Source organism: Equus asinus, chromosome 9 (genome assembly GCF_041296235.1).
Source record: "Equus asinus isolate D_3611 breed Donkey chromosome 9, EquAss-T2T_v2, whole genome shotgun sequence".
Classification (NCBI taxonomy): Eukaryota; Metazoa; Chordata; class Mammalia; order Perissodactyla; family Equidae; genus Equus; species Equus asinus.
Genome location: NC_091798.1, coordinates 53,534,358 through 53,555,675, shown reverse-complemented (window position 1 = coordinate 53,555,675; position 21,318 = coordinate 53,534,358). Strand labels below are relative to the sequence as shown.

At 35.5% G+C, this 21,318-nt stretch overlaps 1 protein-coding gene across 5 annotated transcripts in view; it reads right to left on the bottom strand.

Annotated features, from left to right (window-relative positions):
* The window catches only part of CEP120 (centrosomal protein 120), a 74,498-nt gene that overhangs the window by 14,581 nt on the left and 38,599 nt on the right, over positions 1 to 21,318 (bottom strand). For 4 of the 5 annotated variants that reach the window (XM_044780388.2, XM_044780387.2, XM_044780390.2 and 1 more), the window contains 4 exons: positions 20,897 to 20,989; positions 19,649 to 19,810; positions 16,096 to 16,218; positions 5,639 to 5,737 (listed from right to left, as the gene is read on the bottom strand). In XM_044780388.2, the coding sequence (XP_044636323.1) occupies positions 5,639 to 5,737; positions 16,096 to 16,218; positions 19,649 to 19,810; positions 20,897 to 20,989 (477 nt within the window). Of the gene's footprint in view, positions 1 to 5,638; positions 5,738 to 15,650; positions 15,796 to 16,095; positions 16,219 to 19,648; positions 19,811 to 20,896; positions 20,990 to 21,318 lie in introns of those variants that run through there. The other variant, XM_070517500.1, reaches the window with a different exon arrangement.

Below are 21,318 nucleotides of genomic sequence, written 5' to 3'. Positions count from 1 at the left end.
AACAAACATACCTAGTTTTAATACATCTGACATAAAATTGTTAAATTTTCTACAACAACAAATTCATCTCTCTTAACAATGATACATTATTTTTAAAAAGTAGTGGCTTTTATTCTTCCTACATAACTATATTCTACAGCGTCAAGAAATGTTTTTAAGTAAATATGTTACTTAGAACGCAAGGTATTAAGTGACAATCTTGACCCGGGTATTTGTAGAACAATTTGATTCAAGTATTTGTTTCAGTTTAAAAATATTTCTATAGTATATCTTCATGGAGATGGGAAAAAAGTAAACTAAATTATCCCTAAAATGTCTGACAACTAGAGCTTTTTAAAGTCAGTGTTACACATTGTCCCACAGACAGCAAATCCAGAATGTATGGGTATCATTTCCTTGTTTTCTAACATAGGACACATTTTATACTTATTTATATTTTACAGCTGTCGCCTACCCACTTAACAAAGAACAAAAAAGTGTACAACTTGGAAACACAGACTTTTATGGTTGTGAATCAGAAGAAAAGATTTTTTTCTAAGTAATTAGAAGATTACGATTTTCTAATTCACAAATTGACTATACTAGGTCACCTTTGAGTAATGGAAATCTCTGTTTAAACATTCTTTTGGCAATAGGCACCAAGCATTAGATCTTATTTCCAAACTTTACCAGCTGGGTTTTGTCATTAACATTTATTAACAATCTAAGATACAGCTTTCCACGTCTAATCTGTACTACACAAATGTTTTGTATGGCCCTCCAGAGGATTTTGCTGTGACAAATTACTGGCAGAGATTATAGCCCCGTGGCTATTCACCAGAGGCAATGTAAAATTAACATGGTACTAATCCAATTTAAACAAAAAGTTGCACAAACAATCCTCTGAACAAAAGCAGATAGAGGATTCCAATTTCATATTCAAACACAATAAACGTGTTTTTAATAAAAAGTTTTAGAAAAAAATTGAAGTAACTTTCACACATATGAATTGTGCCTATTTGATGAAGTTGTTAATTTTAATCTTCTGAAAATAGTTAGTGGCAGAGTGCAATTCACTATGGTAATCTCAAGGTCTATTACATTTCTCCTTAAAGAGTTGAATCTCAAATGTGGTCTGCAGAACATCACTGATTCCTAGTGACCTTGAAACCTGTTTACAGTGTTGTTTCTAAAGCAGAAAGTTTGTGGAATAAGGAGTAGAATTGCTCTGCAATGAAGATCACTGCACTCAAAGAATGAGACTATTGTCTTTCAAGAAGTACAAGTTTAGAGTTGAGCCAGTAATTTAACACTGTTTTCTCTTCTTCTTAATACACTTATAGTAACTCAAGAGAAAGGAGGCATCTGAACTTTTGTGATACCCTCTCTGTTATTAGGAAAAGCTAAAATTACTTTGCCAATGGCTTGGGGGCAAAAGGGTAGAAAATACACAGGAAGAAAGAGTAAACAGAAAATAGTGGGTTAAATGGAAAGATTCAGAAGATAGCAAAAGTGTATGAGGATGCATGTATTATGATGGAGGGGGCCTTGGTGGGAGCTTTTTACACTGAATCTCCTTTTAAAGGAGACTACCTCAATATTTCAGTGTTAACACTAACAGAGAGCCATGAACTTAGAGGATTCTCTTCAGAACATCATTTGTTTACTTTCTTGTATTTTACAAGGCACTTCAGTGAAAACAATGTCCTCTGTCAATATACACATGTGAACATAATTTACTCAAAGTAAAAAGTTCTTGCAGGGATATTTCTTAATAAGAACACAATTATAATTAAATTATATTTTAATAATTAATAATTACTTATTTCTTCAAAGGAAATACCCTAGTCAACAGCTACCACTTTCCCATCTTTTCCTTACTGATTTTGGTAATGCCTTATAATGAATTACCATTGCACTAGTCTCTTATCCTTCACTCTGCAACTTCTTCAATGGCAGGTACTATCTTCCACTTCTTCCCCATCTACTATCTATTTTAAAATGTGAAATGATTTCAAATCTAACAGTGATATTTGAAACACTGTCTTCGAAATATTACTCCCTTAGCTTTGGGTGACAAAATAACCCCGCTGTCCTCTTGTTTTTCTAGTACTTACTTTCTATTATTTTTGTCGACTTCACTTGCATTGCTCACCACCCTGCTCTATTCCTGTTCAGCAGTCCTCCCAGCTGAACTTTAAGTTCCATGGAAGAGCACTGCTGTATCTAGAGCACCTACCACCGTGCAAGGTGCAGAGCAAGGTCTCAGTCAGCACTTGCTGACACATGAAAGAAGGAAGAAAGGAAATAGCCATAGATGTTTCCTCAGACTCACTGCTCTTCATCACTTTATACCCAAACTTTAGGAAGTTCACCTACTGATACTCTTGCGTATCTGCACATGTAGCCCTTACGTCTGTTTTTTTCCTTCCATCGTTTTCTACAGAACATCTATTAAAACTACCATCCAAAGGACTGTTGTTACTCAAACTATATCCTACCTGACTTCCCTATTGCTGTTACTATATAACAACATCCTCCTGTTCTCTAGACTTAAAAATTTTAAATTATTGTTGGTGCCTATCAGTTCTCTGAACAGCGAGCCAGTCACAGATCCCTCCAATATTTGTTCTGTTCACTGACATCCAAAGCTACCATCTAATTAGGTCTCTGTTGACTGAAACCAAGAACACTATACAATAGCTTTATGGCTCATCTCCTTTTAACAACAGTTACCATTTATTGAGCACATACTGTGTACCAAACACTGTACTAAATGCTTTACAGACAGCTCATTTAATTCTTCGAACCACCTGTGAGGAAAAATTTCGCTATACAAATGAGAAGACTAATCAGAAAAATTAAATTACCCAAGTCGCAGAGATAGTTAAGAGGCAGAGCCAGGATACAACCCAGCTCTTTTGACTCCAAGGCCATGTTCTAAACTACTACATATGCTGCCTTTGATAGAATTTGTATCCTGTTATTTTTAACAGCTACTTTTATCACATTATTTCCTCGCTTCTAATTACACAGGGACTCCTCCCTATTGTACTGTATGTAACCTAAATATCTTGGCATCATGACTTTATATTAGCCTCTTCTCTATCAAGTCACTTTAACCCTCATTATCAGAGCTAGTCTATCTAACAGTCAATGATGCTATTTTCCGTGCTAGGATATGTCAAATCATGACTTCCTCTGCCTCAATACTGTCAGAAATCCCTAAAGTCTTCCATGGCTTGCTTTCTTCTCCTTGAAATTCGTTCATTATCTGGCTTCTATGGAATGAAACCATAACATTATAAAGGGGAAAGAGCCTGGGCCTAGACTCTGGTCAAATGGTTTCAATCCTGGTTCTATCAATGAGTACCTGTGTGATCATGAGCAACTTACTTCACTTGTCTAAGTCTCAGTTTCTTTATCTATAAAATGAGAATGATATTACCTGCTATATAGCGATCTTGGTTAGGACTAAATGGAAAGATACGTCATATCTTAATCTTTTATTTATTTATTTTTCCCCCCTTTTTCTCCCCAAAGCCCCCCGGTACACAGTTGTATATTCTAGTTGTGGGTCCTTCTAGTTGTGACATGTGGGACGTCACCTCAGCATGGCTTGTCGAGCGGTGCCATGTCCGCGCCCAGGATCCGAAACAGTGAAACCCTGGGCCGCCGAAGCAGAGGGCGCAAACCTAACCACAATGGGGCCAACCCCGATCTTAATCTTAAAAGAAAAGATATGAAGCACAACACCTGGTATATAGCAAGCCTTTGATTCATGCTAACTGCTCTATCACTATCATTATAATAATCTTCCTTTCTTTCTAGTAGCTGTTTCCATTATCAGTTTTCCGTTCTCCTCCTTAAACACAAAAATTCTAAATTCTATCTGTCACAGCTTCAATTATCACCTCTGAAAAGGATTCCTTCATCTGTTTTTAAGCCCAATCATTCTCCCAACATCAGATCCATATTTCTAACCGCTTGCTGAATTTCTTTCTGTAAAATTAAAATACCCCAATTTGCAAGTCTTATGCCCTTCCTGCACACCAATGAGCTTCTCGTCTTAATAACCAAATTTCTGATACTGGAAAACTCGCTTTCCAGACACTAAGACTTAAGCTCTTGGCATCATCTTTGACTTTCTACTCTGTCTTCCAATCAGGTAAATTGTGCTAGAATCTACCAAATATAGAATCTACCAAAACTACGTCTTTTAAAAGAATCTTCTTGTCATGTGTTCACGGCTACCACTTAAGTTCCGGTCCTTATCACTTGAAATTACCTCTAAAATGAGCCCTCCTCTGTTCTTCAACTAAAGTCAACACTTTCTGACTTCATGCCTCTTTGCTATAATCATTCTATATTCATTATATTTACAACATCCTCTGTGCCCTACTTTCCTAAATCACAACCAATTCCTCAGAGGTCCATCTCAAATACCTCCTCTTCTATGACACCTTTCTGAAGTCCTATTACATAAATGTCCTTTCCCCTCCTGAGTACTCTGTATGGTTCTCTTCAGCACTCTTACTATTAGGAAGTAAATGTTATGTTTATAGTTTTTCTTCCCTATTACTAAATCGCAAGCTCTCTGAGGGAAAGACCTATGTTTTATTTATATCTATAAATCTCTTGAATACAGGAGGTCCCGAGCACTATATATGATTATTCACTCATCTATACTTAGTCCTGTGAGCATATATAAAATATTTACTTTGTGTAATATTATTTTATACTTATTTTTATCATCTCAACTCATCTACAAGCTATGTTAGCACTGTTTGCCTCATCTATTCTCATGCAGTCTAGTACCAACTCCTCTATGAAGGTGGTACGCATTTAGTACAATACCACGAAGATATTTAATAACATTTGATGGTTATGGAGACATATTATTAAGAAAAACACAAATCTGAAAGACCCTATGTATCAAATTTCATTCAGAATAAAACTGACACATTAAAGAAAGCAAAACTTAGAATAAAGTAACCATTACTGATCCTTAAAACTTTTAGGTCAAGTATATTAGAGTCAAAATAAAAATCTTGCTCATATTTTATTTGATCTTAAGATAGATTTCTCATGAAGCTAACATCATTTGTTTAGTATCACAAAGAAAAAAAAAAGTAACATAAGAAGAAGCTGGAAAATGACTATCACTTTTAAACACCTAGAAAGTTATGCAAAAATTTCCTGTGATTTCTTTTCTTAACTGAATAAATTACTGGGTCTTCCTGGGAATAACATTTCAAATGTGTTCTTACATTCGAGGGCATGTTAAATTTTTTAAGTTATCCTTAAAGTTCTCCCCCAAAAGTCACTCCCAATGGAAAGAAATTAATACTAAAAGGAGGAAAAGAACGGTAGTTTTATAAGGAAAAGTAAAAGAAATTATTCCCAATTTCTTCTGAGGAAGAGAATTGTTGGCAATTAACAAAAAAGGACCTAAAAGTTTTAGTTTTTAATTAAGAAAAAGAAGAATCTTATATATAACATATTAAAAAAAGAGATGCTCTAATCTCAAAAATTGCACTGGAGATTCAAATGCAGACATCTGAACATAACAGTTGTTGCCAAATATGCAAACTTGTAAAGAATCAAGGGAAAAAAGACATAAAAAAGAATAATCCATCATCAGCTATAAACTACATACCTGTTTAAGTCTGGCAAGTTCCTTCAAAGCTCGTCCCCACTGCTGCTTGTAATGCAGTTTAGACTTAGTTGCAGACTCCAACTTTCTTTCAAGTTCAACCTAACAGTGATTAAAATCATATCAAGTGAAACACTATACCACTGTGTACAATCACTGAAAGATAATATATACAAAGAGTCTGGCTTAAGAAAAGAGTTTATATAGTGTAACATACGACATCATTTAAAACTGTTATATAATTTACTATAAATATTATGGCACATGAACATTTTCTTGTTTAAAATATAGTCGTATTTTTACTGCCTAACAGCCTATGCTAAAAGAAACTGAATTAGTCTTAACCTCCAGACAGTTACTATAAATGTATTTAAAACATGTATATTACATAAAGATCATAGAATGAAAAATACATTCATTTTTTTACAAAAAGCAGTTCTAACTGTTAGCATTCCAATTTAGCTGACACTCTAAATCTTGGAAACAAAATTATTCCTTTTGGAGGCCTATCATTATGTGGAATTTTGTCTTAAAAAGAAGAGAACTAGTAGAGATACTTTCAAAACTCTATTTTGGCAAAAATCATAGAATGTTGAAAAGAGTGAAATGTTTTATCAGAAAGCAGTTTACTAGGAAAGAGTACAAAGTAAAAAATATTTTAAGAATGTTAAAATAAACCCAAGAATAAGAAAAATAATGCTCCTAATAACACTCATCTAACTTTTATTTTCTATTTTTCCTCAAATATATGAAGAAAAACATGAAAGTGATTCAATTAAAAAAATACGGTTATTTATACTTGCAGCAGGCAATCTGTTTGCATGAACTGAGGCCAACTTGGCTATGTTTTGGAATGTACTCTTTCAACGTTTCAAACTAAGTACCAAACAAATTCATGTAGCCAACAGAAAGTTTTACTATTTAAGTGATAATGTAATAATGTGCCTGAATTATAGTAAAATACTGTTATTCTAAACTGGTCTAATTTTTTTATATCAAGTCTACTTTTTCCCATACACACAACTCCCAATGTTTTGCAGGAAAATAAAAACAAAGACATTATCCAAAAATTCAAACTTCAGAAAACTCATATGAAAATAAATGAAAAGAAAAGCAGATTGCCAAATTCCTTTCACAGAAGACCAGAACATTCTCTGCAGTAATATATGACTTCATGGAGTCAAGGTCTTTTCTGCTTTACAAATCCCTAGTGCTTGGATTTAAATGTGTTGACATTTCACAACTAGACTCATACGTCTTAAATTGAATAATACTCTGAGATTATCAAAGATGATCTCTTCCACTTATACCCCAAGGATTTATACACATTACTTGGTAATTTAACAATAGGACATATGTCAGAGGAATAGGAAAAATCTTTTTCTAGCTGTGAGGTAAAAGAGTAGTATTCAGTTACAAAAGTGATCATGTCCATGGGTCTTGAAGAAAGTCTATTATTCTGGACGAGCCCAAGGATGAGGGTTAGGACAGGGACAAACCTAGAGAGGTTGCTTATACCCAAAGAACTCACTCCATCAGAAAAAGCTATCTGGCAGTTACATCAGTTTTGCCATGATTATCAAAATAATTCACAACTGTACAGTTATTCACACTAATTTAAAACATACGTATAGGCAATACATATAGTTTCTTTATTCTTAATAAATAAAAAACTGTAGCTATCAAATCTGAGAGACAAACCTCATTTTTCTAATTGATTCCTATTACCAAATCAATGAGTCCTAATTTTCTTATTTTTTTAAGGATATAGATGTTTCTATATCACTTCCTATAGTGAGTCTAAAGAAATATATGAACCCAATTCCCAGAAAAATGCACACAACCAAAGTTTTGATGTAATTTCAGGGCACTCAAAGACTCTGAGTTATGAGCACTTATTGTAAACAGATTTGAGACATGGGGAAGCCTTGGCACTTATATCATAAGCCAATTTATAGATGAAACAAAAACTCGGCTCAGGACATAGAGTCGATTTAGAGGCTAGTGAAGACTGAAAGCACAGACTAGCGTTCACTGGTTCTCAATTTCCCTGTTTCTCCCCTCGATACACCTACAACTCTAATTCTCTACTAGAGGTTTGGCATTGTCTTCATCTCTAATCCCCTATTCCCCAGTGCTAATCTTCGCAAGGAACTATTGATTTCTCTGTTGAAATACTTTCTAGTTTTATTCCTTTACACGTCTACTGCCATTTCCTTAGCTCAGGCTCTCCTCATCTTCTCTTGTCTCCTGGGCCTCAAACCTATTCTATCTACAAATTCTACAAACCACTATTAGATCAATTCACTCTCTACTAAAAAAATCTACAATAGGTACTTCTTGCCTACAGTACTGAGCCTAAACTCCTCTGCCTAGGCGTCAAAGCACTCCAAATAGAACTTCCATCCGACTTACTCAACCTACTTTCTTGGTATTCCTCAACAGGAAACCCTCTACTCCAACCACCAGGATGGTGTACCCAACACCCTCCTCATTGCCCAAACTACTTCCTAAGCCTGTCATGTTTCAATTTCTTCTCTTCTTACTTGAAACTTTAGGCTCAGCTCAAATTTCACCTCTACATGGAGCTGTCTTAAAACTACTATACTCTGAACAATGATTTCTCTTTTCTGAGTTACAAAAAGTTTCTATCATATTTCCTGGTATTTGATTATGCACAGTCATTTCAAGCTCTCTGAGTCATCTCTCCAATTATATTAAGAACTCTTTAAAAGTGAGGTCTCAGAAGGATAATGTACTTTTGCTTTTACTCTCTTTTCTTGCTTCTCATCTTTCCCTGTATCTTAATGTTAACTTATTTCTGGACCATTTCAGTATAAATGGGAGTATCTGTGTTATACTGAAGAGAATGGGTAATTAGAAAAGAAAAAAAAAGCTCTCAATCAGACAAACCGGAAATTACAGACTAAATCAGATACTTTTTCACTTACATCTTCCTTTTGTGCTTTTATGTCTTTGTTACAACTTAAGAAATAAGCTTCTGCCCTCTTCTGGCTCCAAAAAAATTTACAAAGAATTTTCAGAAGAGCTGAGAAGCCTTGTTTCCTAGGCACTTAAACATGCTGAATGAATTCATTCGGTCAGACACAGAGGTACTTCAGTTGTGTGGTTTTTTTCTCTCTCTCTCGACAAGCTCCTGGTACTATTTATACTTTTTAAATATGTTTAGTGATTTTTATCCTTTGGTAGAAGTGTAGTTAAAAGAAGGAATTTTAAAAGTCACTTTATTTCTATGGTGGATATTATCTAGTCTCTATTCAGAAAAAGATGAATAAGATAATGCTTCTGTTCCAATTTTGAGATATTTTTTCTCTGAATTCCCTCAAGGTAAAAGGGAAATACTCTTTGACTCCTACTGAAGGGAGCTGTGAGAATCAATGAGTTAGACACTGTCTGAGTGCTTCAACTATCTCTGGTAGGTACCACAGAATTCATATTTATAAACACAGAAATACTTTAATACCTGGTTTTGTAAAAAAAAAAAAAAAAAAGCGGTGGGAAATGTCCAACTAGATTAAAGTTTGCTGGCAGAGAAATGCGGAGAAGGCCAAAAATGGCGAAATGAAGAGATTGTCCACATATGTACGAAGCAGAATCAACACGATTTTGCAAATAAATAGATGTGGTGGTAAGAAGAGGAACCAAAGATATCAAGGCAACTGACAGGCAACAGAAACATTTAAAGAGTTCAGAAACACTAGAAGAAACCAGTTAATTAATATCCTCCTCAACTCAAAAGACTTTTTTACCACACTCTTATTCTTGCCTCCAAATGTTTTATATATTCACCCGTTTTGCCTCTTAAACAGTGTTCCTTCTTTCAAAGACTATCTCTTCTAGGCTTCAATCATCCCCTCCTCTCTTAAAGCTCTAGTTTCTCCTTGGTATTTTTTTTCTTTTAAAGATTGGCACCTGAGCTAACATCTGTGGCCAATCTTTTTGTTTTTTCCCTTCATCTCCCCCTCAAAGTCTCCCAGTACATAGTTGTATATTCTAGCTGTAGGTCCCTATGGTTGTGCTATGTAGGACACCGCCTCAGCATGGCTTGATGAGCAGTGCCATATCCGAACCTAGGATCCAAACCGGTGAAACCCTGGGCCACCGAAGCAGAGCACGCGAACTTAACCACTTGGCCCCGGGGCCGGCCCCCTAGTTTCTCATTCTTGAAACTCCTCCTTTTCCCTTGGGCACCACACTAGACTGTTTCTATTACTTCTCTAAAACTTTTTAGCCTCCTTCCTTGACTCTTGCTTTTTGTCCCTGAAGGTGAACTTTCCCATTAAGTTGTTATTTTCAGTTGTCCTTCCTAAATACTCCTTAAGCAATTTCATCTACTTCTAAGGCTGTTACTTTATTCAAATGACTCCTAAATTTGTAAGTATAGCCCTTTTCTCTCTTCCTACTACGTTTTCTCATTTTTTACCACATAGTGAACTTCTCCACTTAGATTATTCTGCTAGCATCTCAAAAGTAATAGATCTAATAATCTTATAAACTTGAGAGTAATCTGACTTTTCTTACTGGATGAAATACGAATTCTGTAACTTAGCATGTAAGGTCTTCCCTCATATGGCCGAAAATTACCTTTATTTCCAGCATTCTCTTATCAGGCCCATTTTTATTTTGAAACTACTACACTGATTAAACTCTAGGTTCTAGTCAAGATGTTATCCAAATATACAATAGACTTTTTAACCTCTGTACTTCTGTCCAATACTTCTTCTTGGAATAACCTCAGTCACATATTTACCTAGTTAAAATTTCATCTATCCTTTAGGTTTCATATCCAATCTCACTTCTTCATTATACTTAATGTGTTGATTTCAGTAAAAGTGACTTTCCTTTCCTTTTGCATTCACAGTGTTTAGTAAGAGAAAGTTAGATTAGACCTGCTATCATTTGCCTTTCACTATAATTATTTAAGTTCCTTGTCTCCTTTTGTAACTTGTTATTTACTTGACTCTATCCTGAACATTTTTGAATCATTCATAATAGCATTTAGCACAGTGTTATAAATAGTACATATCTTTGCTGGATAATGAAAAACCAACTGTATCAATCAGCATCATGACAGGAGAACAGAAATCACTCTAGGTCTTTCCAACAGAGGTATTTTAATACAAGCGACTGGTTATATAAATAATGGAAGAGCAGAAATGCCAAAGAAGATATGGTGAGGCAACCCAGTGATTAGCAGCAGCAGGAATCCCTACCTCTCCTGGGTAGGAGGGATTACAAAAGGAAATACCAGGAAGTAGCAGTTCCTGCTACCAGGAACCCAGAAACTGGGGTTATACAGTAAGCTAGAACCACAGTGAGGATTGCCCAAAGGAAGCTAGAGACAGGGGCTGTCTGGTGGGAGACAGAAACATAAAAAGATGGTATTTTGTACTACCAGAGAACATAAGGGAAGCAGAGAGAGAAAGAGACAGAGAGAGAGAGAGAGAAGAAAGAACTACCCTGGCATCTTCCCAACTCTCACCCACCTCACTTCTGTTAGTGCCCCCTAGTGGCTGAATCTACAGAAGAGAAAGGGCAAGGAAGCCTTCATACAAAGCTAAGTGGGAAAAGACAGGCAAGGGCTGACACAACAATTAAATCCTTAAACTTCTCAAGGTTATTTTCCTGTTTATTATCTATGTTATTTTGCAGTGTATGCTATATCTTTTTAATAATGCCTAAACATTAACAAACTAAAAAATGCAAGAGCACATATTGTCAAACTTTGTCTGTTGGACATTACACATTTTTTAATGCCTAGAACCTGAACATTCTGTTTGTGGGAACTGCCAACATAAACGAGAAGCAGGACCTGGCTTCCAATCATAATTAAAATAGGATGGAGATCTCTTCTTCCAAGCTAAGAGTAGGGTACAGGCCTATGATTAAAATGCTCCTATCTGGGATGCTGAATCTAAAGAGTAAGTAAAATGCAAAGAGAATATGCACAATAGCTATTGCAAAACTGAGAGTTCAACAGTATGACACTAGAATCAGGGGACACTGAATCCACTGGCATGGCAGTGATGGCACCAACAGTAGCACACTGACTGTTTTGTGACAGGATAGGCCATGTCTTGCTTCCCCGGTTCCTGCCCATATTTTGAAACTGGTTCTTCAGCCTTCCCGACAGTTTTGTGAGCCCCTTTATTCCCAGTTAATCAGTTCTGTTGTTTGCAAACAAGGACCCTAATTAGTATAAGCTATTACTGATAAAAGCCAAGAAATTCAAGTACTGACAATGTCATGTGCCTTGAATTCTCTGATGTGTTCTTACTTGGTATCAGAATAGTACAGTGAAATATTATTATATTGTATATGCAAGTATCATTTATTGATTTTATAAATTGATCATTAAGACTAGCTAAGTTCATGGGGCTGGCCCCGTGGCCAAGTAGTTAAGTTCGCGTGCTTCGCTGCGGAGGCCCAAGGTTTCGCTGGTTTGGATCTTGGCCACAGACATGGCACCGCTCGTCGGGCCACAGTGAGGCGGCATCCCACATGCCACAACTAGAGGCACTCACAACGAGAATATACAACTATATACTGGGAAGATTTGGGGGAGATAAAGCAGAAAAAAAAAACACTCATGGTAAATCCTTAAAAAAAAGACTAGTTAACCAATCAAAAGACACAGAGTGGCAGGATGGATCAAAGAACAAGATCCAACAATATGCTGCCTCCAGGAAACACACCTCAGCCCCAAAGACAAACACAGACTCAGAGTGAAGGGATGGAGAACAATACTCCAAGCTAATAATGAACAAAAGAAAGCAGGTGTCACTATACTAATATCAGACAAGGTGGATTTCAAAGCAAAACAGATAAAGAAAGATAAAGAGGGACAGTATATAATGATAAAAGGGACTCTCCACCAAAAAGACATAATACTTATAAATATATACGCGCTCAACACAGGAGCACCAAAATTTGTAAAGCACCTCTTAATAGAACTAAAAGAAGACATCAACAACAATACAATAATAGTAGGGGACCTCAACACACCATTAACACCAATGGACAGAACATCCAGACAGAAAATCAACAAGGAAATAATAGAATTAAATGAAAAATTAGACCAGATGGACTCAATAGATATATATAGAACACTTCATCCAAAAACAGCAGGTTACACATTCTTCTCAAGTGCACATGGAACATTCTCAAGGATTGACCATATTTTGGGAACCAAAGCAAACATCAATAAATACAAGAGAGTTGAAATAATATCAAGCATCTTTTCTGATCATAATGCTATTAAACTAGAAATCAACTACAAGAAAAAGGCAGAGAAAGGTGCAAAAATGTGGAGACTAAACAACACGCTTCTCAACAAACAATGGATCATTGAAGAAATTAAAGAAGAAATCAAATTTTATCTGGAGACTAATGAAAATGAGAACACGACATACCAAATCATTTGGGATGCAGCAAAAGCAGTCCTAAGAGGGAAATTCATCGCAATACAGGCTTACCTCACTAAACAAGAAAAAGCTCACATAAGCAACCTCAAACGACACCTAACAGAACTAGAAAAAGAAGAACAAACAAAGCCCAGAGTCAGTAGAAGGAGGGAAATAATAAAAATAAGAGCAGAAATAAACGATATTGAAACAAAAAAGACAATAGAAATGATCAATGAAACAAAGAGTTGGTTCTTCGAAAGAATTAACAAAATTGACAAACCCCTAGCCAGACTCACCAAGAAAAGAAGAGAGAAATCGCAAATTAATAAAATTAGGAATGACAGAGGAGAAATCACAACAGATACCAATGAAATACAAGAGATCATAAGAGAATACTATGAAAAACTATATGCCAACAAATTGAACAACCTGGAAGAAATGGACAAATTCCTAGACTCCTACAATCTCCCCAAACTGAATCAGGAAGAAATGGAGAATCTGAATAGGCCAATCACAAGTAAGGAAATAGAAACGGTAACCAAAAACCTCCCCAAAAATAAGAGTCCAGGACCAGACGGCTTCTCTGGAGAATTCTACCAAACATTCAAAGAAGACTTAATACCTATTCTCCTCAAACTGTTCCAGAAAATTGACAAAGATGGAGAACTCCCTAACACATTCTATGAAGCCAACATCACTCTGATCCCCAAACCTGACAAGGACAACACAAAGAAGGAGAACTACAGGCCGATATCACTGATGAACATAGATGCAAAAATCCTCAACAAAATTTTGGCAAACCGAATACAGCAATACATCAAAAAGATTATACACCATGATCAAGTGGGATTTATACCAGGGACACAGGGATGGTTCAACATCCGCAAGTCAATCAACGTGATACACTACATCAACAAAATGAAAAACAAAAACCACATGATCATCTCAATAGACGCAGAGAAAGCATTCGACAAGATCCAACACCCATTTATTATAAAAACCCTCAGTAAAATGGGTATAGAAGGAAAGTACCTCAACATAATAAAGGCCATATATGATAGACCCACAGTCAACATCATACTCAATGGGGAAAAACTGAAAGCCATCCCTCTGAGGACAGGAACAAGACAAGGGTGCCCACTTTCACCACTCCTATTCAACATAGTACTGGAGGTGCTGGCCAGAGCAATTCGGCAGGAAAAAGAAATAAAAGGAATCCAAATAGGTAACGAAGAAGTAAAACTCTCGCTGTTTGCAGATGACATGATCCTATATATAGAAAACCCCAAAGAATCCATAGAAAAACTATTAGAAATAATCAACAACTACAGCAAAGTAGCAGGGTATAAAATTAACGTGCATAAATCAGTAGCATTTCTATACACTAACAATGAACTAACAGAAAAAGAACTCAAGAACTCAATCCCATTCACAATCGCAACGAAAAGAATAAAATACCCTGGGATAAACTTAACCAAGGAAGTGAAGGATCTATACAATGAAAACTACAAGACTTTCTTGAAAGAAATTGACGATGACATAAAGAGATGGAAAGACATTCCTTGCACATGGATTGGAAGAATAAACATAGTTAAAATGTCCATACTACCTAAAGCAATATACAGATTCAATGCTATCCCAATCAGAATCCCAAGAACATTCTTCACAGAAATTGAACAAACAATCCTAAAATTCATATGGGGCAACAAAAGACCGCGAATTGCTAAAGCAATCCTGAGCAAAAACAAAGCCGGCGGAATCACAATCCCCGATTTCAAAACATACTACAAAGCTACAGTGATCAAAACAGCATGGTACTGGTACAAAAAACAGGTCCACAGATCAATGGAACAGAATTGAAAGCCCAGAGATAAAACCACACATCTATGGCAAAAACATCCAAAACCAAGAGTGACAAATGTTGGAGAGGATGTGGAGAAAAAGGAACCCTCATACACTGTTGGTGGGAATGCAAACTGGTACAGCCACTATGGAAAACAGTATGGAGATTTCTCAAAAAGTTAAAAATAGAAATACCCTATGACCCAGCCATCCCATTACTGGGTATCTATCCTAAGAACCTGATATCAGAAATCTCAAGAGTCCGTTGCACCCCTATGCTCATCACAGCATTATTTACAATAGCCAAGATGTGGAACCAGCCTACATGCCCAGAAACTGATGATTGGATAAAGAAGATGTGGTATATATACACAATGGAATACTACTCAGCCATAAAAAAAGACAAAATTGGCCCATTCACAACAACGTGGATGGACCTCGAGGGTATTATGTTAAGTGAAATAAGCCAGTCAGAGAAAGACGAACTCTATATGACTCCACTCATAGGTGGAAGTTAGTATATTGATAAGGAGATCTGATCGGTGGTTACCAGGGAAAAGGGGGGGTGGGGGGAGGGCACAGAGGGGGAAGTGGTGTAACCACAACATGACTAACAAAAATGTACAACTGAAATCTCACAAGGTTGTAATCTATCATAACATTATTTAAAAAAAAAAAAATTTGACATTGTCTTCTGACCTGCGGCAAGAGAAATGATGGAACAATCACTGTCAATGTCAGTTCCAGGTCATTAAATTGGTGCTGGTTTCGGCAAGAGCCTCTTTCTCTTAGCTGGCATACCATGAGCAGGCATTCCAAAGCGGTCTGAGGCTGGTTTGAAATTTTAAGGATTCTCTTAAGCAGTTACCTAATCAGCTGAAATACTTCAGCCTTAAATTCCAGGAGGCATGGGGCAACAAGAATTTAAAGCAGAAAAAGAAAGCACATTATTTGTGGACATTACCCAAATTTGTGCTCAAATAAAAAAAACTTTAAAATTTGCTTCTTCTTATGTTTCATTTGAGTCACTATGTTAAAGAAAAATAACATTAATTGTTCATTTCTTCCTTTGCTAATCATTCTTATCTGGTGTTTTTTTCAACAAATAAAAATGAGAAAAATCACAAAAAAAAAAAAAAAAAAAAGACAAGTTGCCACAAATTGACATGGGTCAACTGACACGGGTCTTACCTTTTCCAAGGTGAGAAGATTTATTTCAGATTGTAGACGGATTTCTGGTTTGTTGCTTTGCTGATCCTTGAACTGCTGGAACTCTTTTTCTAAAATTTTATACTTATTTTCAGCATCATTAAGCTGTGTTAAAAAAAAATTATAGCCATTTTAAAACAATAGTATGCAAAATTTAATATTACAGAATTCAAGAGTCAATTTTTTCTTATTCTAAAGCATGCTCATAGCAGAAAAATTAGAAAATACATAAAGTAAATGAGGAAATCCTAAAAGTTTAGCAAATGAACTGATAATACACAAAAAATTTTAATTTAAGAGTATGAAATTTCTTATAAAATCAGTATCATGAGAACATTTCTGTTAAATTTTAGATGGTAAATGAAAAAGTCACCTCGCAATATAATACTTTATACTTTTCTTAAGATGTCATATACAAGAAAGGATAGAGCATTACAGATATATCAGATTATTAGCAATAAAAACTTTTCATTTTAATGCAGTATTTATTCTTATAATTTGATACTGTATGAGTTTCATAATTCAAATACTATTACAACTTAAGACAATTTAAAGATGATTTGGCCCAATCTCTTCATATTTATAGGTAAGAAAATTGAGGGTCAAAGAGGTAAATAACTGAGGCACTGCCAAATAGCTAGTGAGTTAGTCAGCAGCAGAGGCACGAAGAGAATTCAGATCTTTTCATCCCCTAGAATAACGCTCTAATGAAAGCAGGCAACACTTGCTCAAATTAAAAACAAAAAAATAGAGACAGACTGCTATGACTACACACTCTATAATTTCCATTAAAATAGTTTCAAAGTACCAAAAAAAGGGGAAAATATAAAGATGTTCTTTTCAAATCTGGAATTTTTTTTTATCAAATGCAAACAAGTACTGTTAAAGATGCTCTCCAAAAACATACCAATATGACTATGCATCACTTAGATAAACCAATTACCTCTTTACTAAGACATAAGACTTAACTAAATTTGAAATACTGAGAAAATTTGTGGCAAAAATGGAACTTAAATTATCAATAATAATAAATTCTTGTTTTATGCCAATAAATACAAATAATTCTAATCAGGATTTATCTAACATCTTTAGGCAATGAGGTATTCCATATCTCAAGCATAAAAACATTCCAAACAACTAAACTACCTCTTTGAACATCCAAACTTTTATTTTTAAAGTTGAGTAGAAACCTGTCTAAACAATCTCTCTCTCTTTTCTGTTTTAAACAAAAGCTGATAAACTTAACATTTGGTATTTTTTCCACCATTCAGGGAAATTATTATGAACAAGTATTATAGTTACAATCAGGCTGTAAAGTTATTAGGCATACTGGGCTCTTTCTCTTTTGCTAAGTGGCCATCAGCTATGCTTATTTTTTGAGTTCTGGTAACTGCTTTAACATATTTGAATATAGATACTTTCTCTTTATCAGTTTTCCCTGATGGTATGTCTATCTGTCCCTTCTACCTGTCTACTTAGACACGTGTGTACAGTACCTGTAGCCTGGTTCAGAGCAAGGACCTTAAAAGTTTTCTTACACAGAAAATGTGAAATGTTTATAGTCACAGGCTTAGCAATTTGGGTATCCCAGAAACTTCCACTGTCCCCACACCACCACAGTTTTTGTTCCAGGTCTTAGATTATGTTTTAGCAGTGCCCTGGGTAATTTTTCCAAAATACCAGTTCTTCCTACAAAGGTTCTTCCCACAAAGACGTAAGCTGAGGCTGGGGACAGAGAGAGGGGATTTTTCTAAGAGCTGCCCTGGTGATGTTGGAAGTCTTTGTTCTAGACGGCTGAATCTTTCTAAGTGGAAGAAGAAAAGCCATTACTGGTGATTCCCATCACAACTGCCACTTCTACAACTTTATTTTCCATATTTTAAATGAGACCTCTATAATAACAATCAAATTCATACTGCCAACCACCTAAATAATGTGCCTTAACTGACCCTGAACTGCTGTGGAAACTATTCTTCATGCTAGAATTTACTGAAGACTTTGGAGGCATTCACCATACATATCTAACCTACACTGAAATTTTTCAAGAAAGATAGGCTTAATTTTTAATAGATTGATCCTTCTTTTTTTCAACAAATATTTATTAAAACCCTATTACATGTTGAAGACTGGCTAGGGTCCAGGCACACAGATATAAATGAAAACAGTTTTATGGAGCTAACAATCTGACACTGATCAAATTATCACTCAAAGAAATAAAAACAAACTGCTATGACATATCATAAAGAAAAAGAATAGGAGAATACTATCCCATGAAAACATATAAAAAAAAACTTGACCTAGACTTGGGGAGGAGTCAGGGAATATTTCTTGGGGTAAGTGATGCTTCAGCCGAAAACTCAAGGATAAGTATAGTTCACTAGGCCCAGAAAAAGTAGCACACACAAAGATCCTATGGGTGAAGCAAGCACGGTATGCTTGCAGATCTGAAGGAAAACCAGCATGGGTGGAGAGTATACAGCAGAGGTGAAAGACTGGGAGATGAGGTGTGAGAGGTAGGCTGGGTCCAAACTATGCAGAGGCTTGTAGGGCAAGGTAATGATTCGATCTTTAGCCTATGAGCACTAAGGCGACATTGAAAGGTTTTAGAGGAGGGAGTCATGATTCCCAAATTTCAAAAACATCACTCTGGCTGCAGCAGGACAAACAGATTAGAGGGGTCCATTACTGAAATAAAAAACACTTACAGGAAGGTCAGGTATGAATAGGAGGATCATGTTGGGTTGTAAATGCCTTTAAGACATCCAAGTAGAGGCGTCAAAAAGGCAATTAGATACAGGGGTCTAGAGTGCAAAGGAAAGGTCTGGGATATAAATGTGAAGTCATGGGCATGAATGAGACTGTTTAGTACAGAGTAAGTCTGGAGCTTGGAGGAAGTCTAACATTTAATGGCTAAAGGAAAATAAGCCTGCAAAAGAGCCTCAGGGACGGCCAGAAAAGCAGAGGAAAACAAGGAGAGTGGTGTTACAGAAGTTGAGAGAAGAGAATATAGAAAAACAAGTACAATAAGTTTGAGTAAGATGAGAAATGAAAAATACCCAGTGAACTCGGTGACTTAGCCATTGGCAGCTTCTCCAACAACTGGGGCAGGTGGGAGTAATGGGGACAAAAGCAGAGTGGGAATGGTTGTGAGGTGAGTGTAAGGTGAGGAAATGGAGGGAAGCATAGACAATTCTCTCATGAAATTTGGTTCTTAAAGGAATTTAGTCCAGTGATACAAGAAATATATCTATGTTTACTAAAAGATTTATCAGAAAAGGATTTTAAGTTGAGAGTTATCTGAAATACAGTACAATCTCACGTAAATAATTATAAGGGAAGGAAAATTATTCCAATATAGTGTTAGCTTTGATTAGGACAAGATCCAACTTAAAGTATATTTGAATCTCAGTGCAATAAATATGATTAATAGTCCAAATTACTGAGAATTTTTAGAACTCTTTAGTGAACTATCACTATTATTTCCAGAATGCAAATAAACTCTAAGTGTAAAGAGATGACAGGTATTTTTTCTAACCTGCTGGTGAAGTCGGTGTTTTTCCTCTTCTAGCTGCTTGATCTTTAACCTTTCTAGGTCTACTTGGTGAACACAATCTTCTTTGGCCCTGCGAATAGAGTCCTGAAGTTCTTGCAGGTTCCGCTCACGTTCTGATTTTAGCTCCTTTCTTTCTCTTTGAAGCTTAAAACAAGTGCATTTTTAAGAGGTTGGCCTATTACTATTTGTATTATACTGTTCAGTATTCTATTATTCTCATACACAGTCAAATGTTCAGAATATTTACAAGTTTCCATATCTCTTTCAGTTACTAAACATTTAAGTACACTGAATTATAAATTTTAATCCATCATCATTTAATTCCAAATACAAAGAATATACAAAAATCCATATACAACTTCTATAAATTCATTTGAAAAGGCCCTAATCACTTAAAATTCCGGTTTGAATAAAACCAATTTTATTAACATAAGCAAATTTTAGAAACTTCTTATGTTCTGCCTAATCACATAGAAGATGACAGAGTCTTACTATTAGGAACAAATATCCATTATATTTAAGTTTAAACATCTAAATCAATTTAGAAATGCCAGAAAATGCATAAAGAAAAGGGTAGGGTGATACGCTGAGAAAATTTTTTTAGAAACGCATTTGAGTAGGGAAGGGATATATAAATTTAATGTGGCATAAATTCTGATTATTTTGAAATGGAAGGGACATACAAATTTAATGTGGAAGAAATCCTATTTTGAAATGAACTTTATAGTAATTTTAAAAAGTATTCAGGGTAAAATTTCAAAAGACTTAACAAAAAATGCTAACTAGGCATATTACTAACATAAGTTTTCATCTGTTTTTGGAATCTAATCTTTAATGGGCAAGAAAAAGGAATATGTCCTTCTTACTGAAAACAAAATCAGGATTCTAGGCCCCTGAGCCTGTGCTACTTTTTCTCTTTTCTCTAAGTAGTGCAACTATCCATTCCTTTCACATAATGGGAAAGTTAAGCAATAATCTCCACTATCACAGAAGTCAGCCAAAGCTGGTTGCATAATAGCCATTTCAAATAACAAACACTATCCTACCTCTTTCTCACATTCTAACATAGAAAATACACTTTTTTCAGCTGAACAGCAGTTTTCTCCATAATGTCTGAAAGAATTTCCATGAAATATATTTAATATAAGAACAAAGGAAAAAGAAATGAATGGTATGAACTTAAGATATGGATTCTGTGAAATGAAGATACATGATAGATGAATACAGTACCTCTGATTCTGCAATGACAAGCTGCTGCTCTCGCTTCTCTAAGTCAATTAGGGTTTTTTGAAGTTTTCCTTCTAGAATAGTATATTCAGCTACCTAAAAAATAACAAAAGAAAAGTTACCTTATCTTTGCCTCAAATTCACAACACACAAATTCAAAAATGCATATATTATAATTTCACTGAAACAGAGGATCTGCAAATAAGAATTACACCCACCAATTCAAAGCAGAAGTTCTTTCTACTGTATTCTCAGGAAGAAAGACTGTCCAGCTTCTGCTTGGCTATCTCTAGTAATATTCAGTCTCCTGAGGAAGCCCATTGTCCCACTGGGTGGTTAGACTACTAGGAAAATCTTGTGTTGAGTCAAAACCTAGCTCCTTAAAATCTGCTTTGCTCAATACTCCAGTACTCCTCTCAATCCCT